The following is a 3,051-nucleotide window of genomic DNA, read 5'->3' as shown; positions in this document are numbered from 1 at the left end:
AACGTTTGCCAAATTGGTTGGCCGAATTGATCTTTAAATAACTTTTTTCATTTTTCAATGGAAACATTAATACACATTCTATGATGTGACTACCACTTAACCTTGTAGTTCTAATGTTCAGATAGAGGGATGGGCGGATGGATAATGGAGATGTGCCATGAACTGTTGGTCTGGAAGAAATCAGACACTTCTTTCCTCAGTTTCCAGCTTTACTCTCAAGGGACTAGTCTGTAAGGGCAACACGTTCTAGGATCATTATCCCTTTGTTTGGTACCATACGCTTCTCATCCCCATGAAGAGTGAAAGGACAGTGGACCATATTGGGATGGAGGTGTTCATACTTTTTTTTATAAGATAGGAGAAAGGCAGTTGGGAAGGGAAAGATGGAAAAGGTAAACCAGCAAATGAAAGAAGACATTGTCCAGCAGGTCAAATTCAGGAAAGACTATATGTATATGTGCCTCCAGGGCTAACTAAGCACTCAAAGGTCACATAAACCTTTTTTTTTTTTAACTGAGTTGGGGTCTCACTATGTTACCTAGGATGGAGTGCAGTGGCACAATCCTGGTTTGCTGCAGCCTCGACCTTCTAGGTTTAAATGTTCTTCCCCACCTCAGCCTCTCAAGTAGCTGGGACTATAGACACATGCCACCATGCCCGGCTAATTTTTAACATTTTTTTGCATAGATGAGATCTTGCTATGTTACCCAGGTCTGTCTCGAACTCCTAGGCTCAAGCAATCCTCCCACCTCGGCCTCCCAAAGCGCTGGGATTACACGTGTGAGCCATTGCGCCTGGCTGCTGTAAACACTTTATTCTCTGACTTTCCATCATTCTTGGCCACAATTGTCCTGCCGTTATTTATTTCCTTGGTAATGAAAACAGCATTCTCACATACAGATGATTTTTCAAGAAGATCTGTTCAAATGGATATTTCAAGATCTATTCAAATGGCTATTTCTCTGTCCATAGGTGGGACAGAGATTTTGATAGTGCTTGAGCTACACAGGAAGAAAGACATTTACTAAAGGCTTAATAGCTAAAAGATGGAAGGAATCTATGGATAAAAGTAGTGGTCAATTCATAGGGAAAATATTTCATTTTTCCTCTCTGAGGACAAACAGGAAACTAGAAGACCCCCTTTTGATACAGGGTGATGACCCAACAATGGTAGCTTTTCACATACTTACCTTAATGAAAACACTGGTTACAAATGTACCCTCCTTTTGATTCGATGCTCAGATAGAATGCTTGCAATTTGGAGATTATTATCACCCTAGTAGCAATAGGCCATCCCTTAAACTTTTCAAGAAAAGTCTATGAAAGACTTAGGTAGTGAATGATGCCTTTCCAAATGGTCAGATTTTTTTTATACTGTTACTACTGAGAACAGAATAACTTGAAGAAAATAACCTAGTTAAAAATAAAAATAAACAAAAATCTATGTCTTTAGCTGTCCTCTAAATAGGAAAAAAAATCTGAGGAAAATATGAGAAATATGGAATATAGTTTTGTATGTTTAATTACTATTATCATTATTTTTGAATCAGGGGCTCATTCTGTTGTCCAGGCTGGAGTGTGGTGGCCCAATCATGGCTCACGATGGCCTCCAAGGAATCCTCCTGTATCAGCCTCCTGAGTAGCTGTGCCACCACACCTGGCTAATTTTTAAACTTTTTTTTGTAGAGATGAGATCTTGCTATATCATCCAGGCTGGTTTGTTTAATTAATAATATAGGCTGGGCGTGGTGGCTCACGCCTATGATCCCAGCACTTTGGGAGGCGGAGGTGAGAGGATTGCCCACTGGTTTGAGACCAGCCTGGGTAACTTGGCGAGACCTCGTCTCTACAAAAAATTAAAAAGTTAGCTGGGTGTGGCAGCGCACACCTGTGGTTCCAGCTCCTTGGAAGGCTGAGGGGGTAGGATCACCTGAGCCCAGCAAGTCGAGGTTGTGGTGACCGTGAGCATGCCACTGCACTCCAGCCTGGGTGACAGAGCGAGACCCCAACTCAAAAAAATAAAATGATAATAATGTGATGGTATTAATACCAATGTGCATGTATTTGGGGACTAATTTCTGCTTCACTATGAGCATAACTGAAATGTCTTACTCATAAGATAAAAGGAATAGAGGAGTTTTTATAGATGACAAGAAATGTGACTGTTCAACACTTTGGATGGGACAAAAAAGTACAACACTGAGATACCATCTGTGTAAGAAGCCACGTGTGAAAAAAAATAAAAGCTCTGACGATATAAGCCCAGATTTTTAAAAAGCCATTTATTTTAAAAAACTGGTTTGTCAAATCACATACACGAGCAGATACACAACTACCAAAGTGGCCTGTAATAGACACCAGTGGGGCGTTCACCACACAGTACCTGAAAAATACAGCTAAAAAAGAGGAGTCTGTTGAGTACTTAATTTCGGATTCCTACTTGACTCCTTGTTAAATGGCTTTAAGTTAGCATACAGTGAGTGAGAGGTAGAGTCCCAAGTATAACAGCTGATGCCTCAGGGCTCCATTTAAAAACAAAACAGAAACAAAAACCATTTCCCAGTCTGCACAAGGGAAGCCTATCCTATTTTATTTTTTCCTTTGTGAAAACAGAAGCCAAGTTTCTCCGCCCAAACGGTTCAGCATTCCCAATCAGAAAGTATTGTGTGGGAACCTAGGTATTGTGCTTGTTGAGTTGTTTAGTTTTCTTCACCTTCTGATTCAGATTCTAGGAAACAAGAAAGAAAGAAATCAGTATTTCCCCCCATTCCCTTAAATAAGATCATAAGTTTGTAGTCATCACCCCCACCATCCACCATTGCCCCAGCATAGTTCTACCCCATTTTTAGGTAAAACAGTTGCATGAGGGCAGAGCTCAAACTCTTGCTCCTTTTTGTTTTCCAGTGAGCTTTGCCTTTCTAAAAACAAACGTGATGATATATATTATTGGAAACATACTTCTTTTATTATTTGGATTGCATAAAGTCATTTTTTATTCTTTTTTTTTTTTTTGAGTTGGAGTCTCACTCTGTCGCCCAGACTGGAGTGCAG

At 40.2% G+C, this 3,051-nt stretch overlaps 1 protein-coding gene across 2 annotated transcripts in view; it reads right to left on the bottom strand.

The window, feature by feature from the left end:
* Window positions 1-2,261: 2,261 nt before the first annotated feature.
* Window positions 2,262-3,051, bottom strand: part of BZW2 (basic leucine zipper and W2 domains 2) — a 72,245-nt gene continuing 71,455 nt past the window's right edge. For both annotated transcript variants that reach the window (XM_008055863.2, XM_021711283.1), the window contains exon 12: window positions 2,262-2,728. In XM_008055863.2, coding sequence (XP_008054054.1) covers window positions 2,700-2,728 — 29 coding nt within the window. In that variant the 3' untranslated portion in view covers window positions 2,262-2,699. The remainder of the gene's footprint in view (window positions 2,729-3,051) is intronic.

This window comes from Carlito syrichta, unplaced genomic scaffold (assembly GCF_000164805.1).
Source record: "Carlito syrichta isolate Samal-C Ts95f unplaced genomic scaffold, Tarsius_syrichta-2.0.1 Scaffold301993, whole genome shotgun sequence".
Taxonomy (NCBI): domain Eukaryota; kingdom Metazoa; phylum Chordata; class Mammalia; order Primates; family Tarsiidae; genus Carlito; species Carlito syrichta.
The sequence above is the reverse complement of the archived record's forward strand: the minus strand, read 5'-3'. Positions and strand labels throughout refer to the sequence as shown.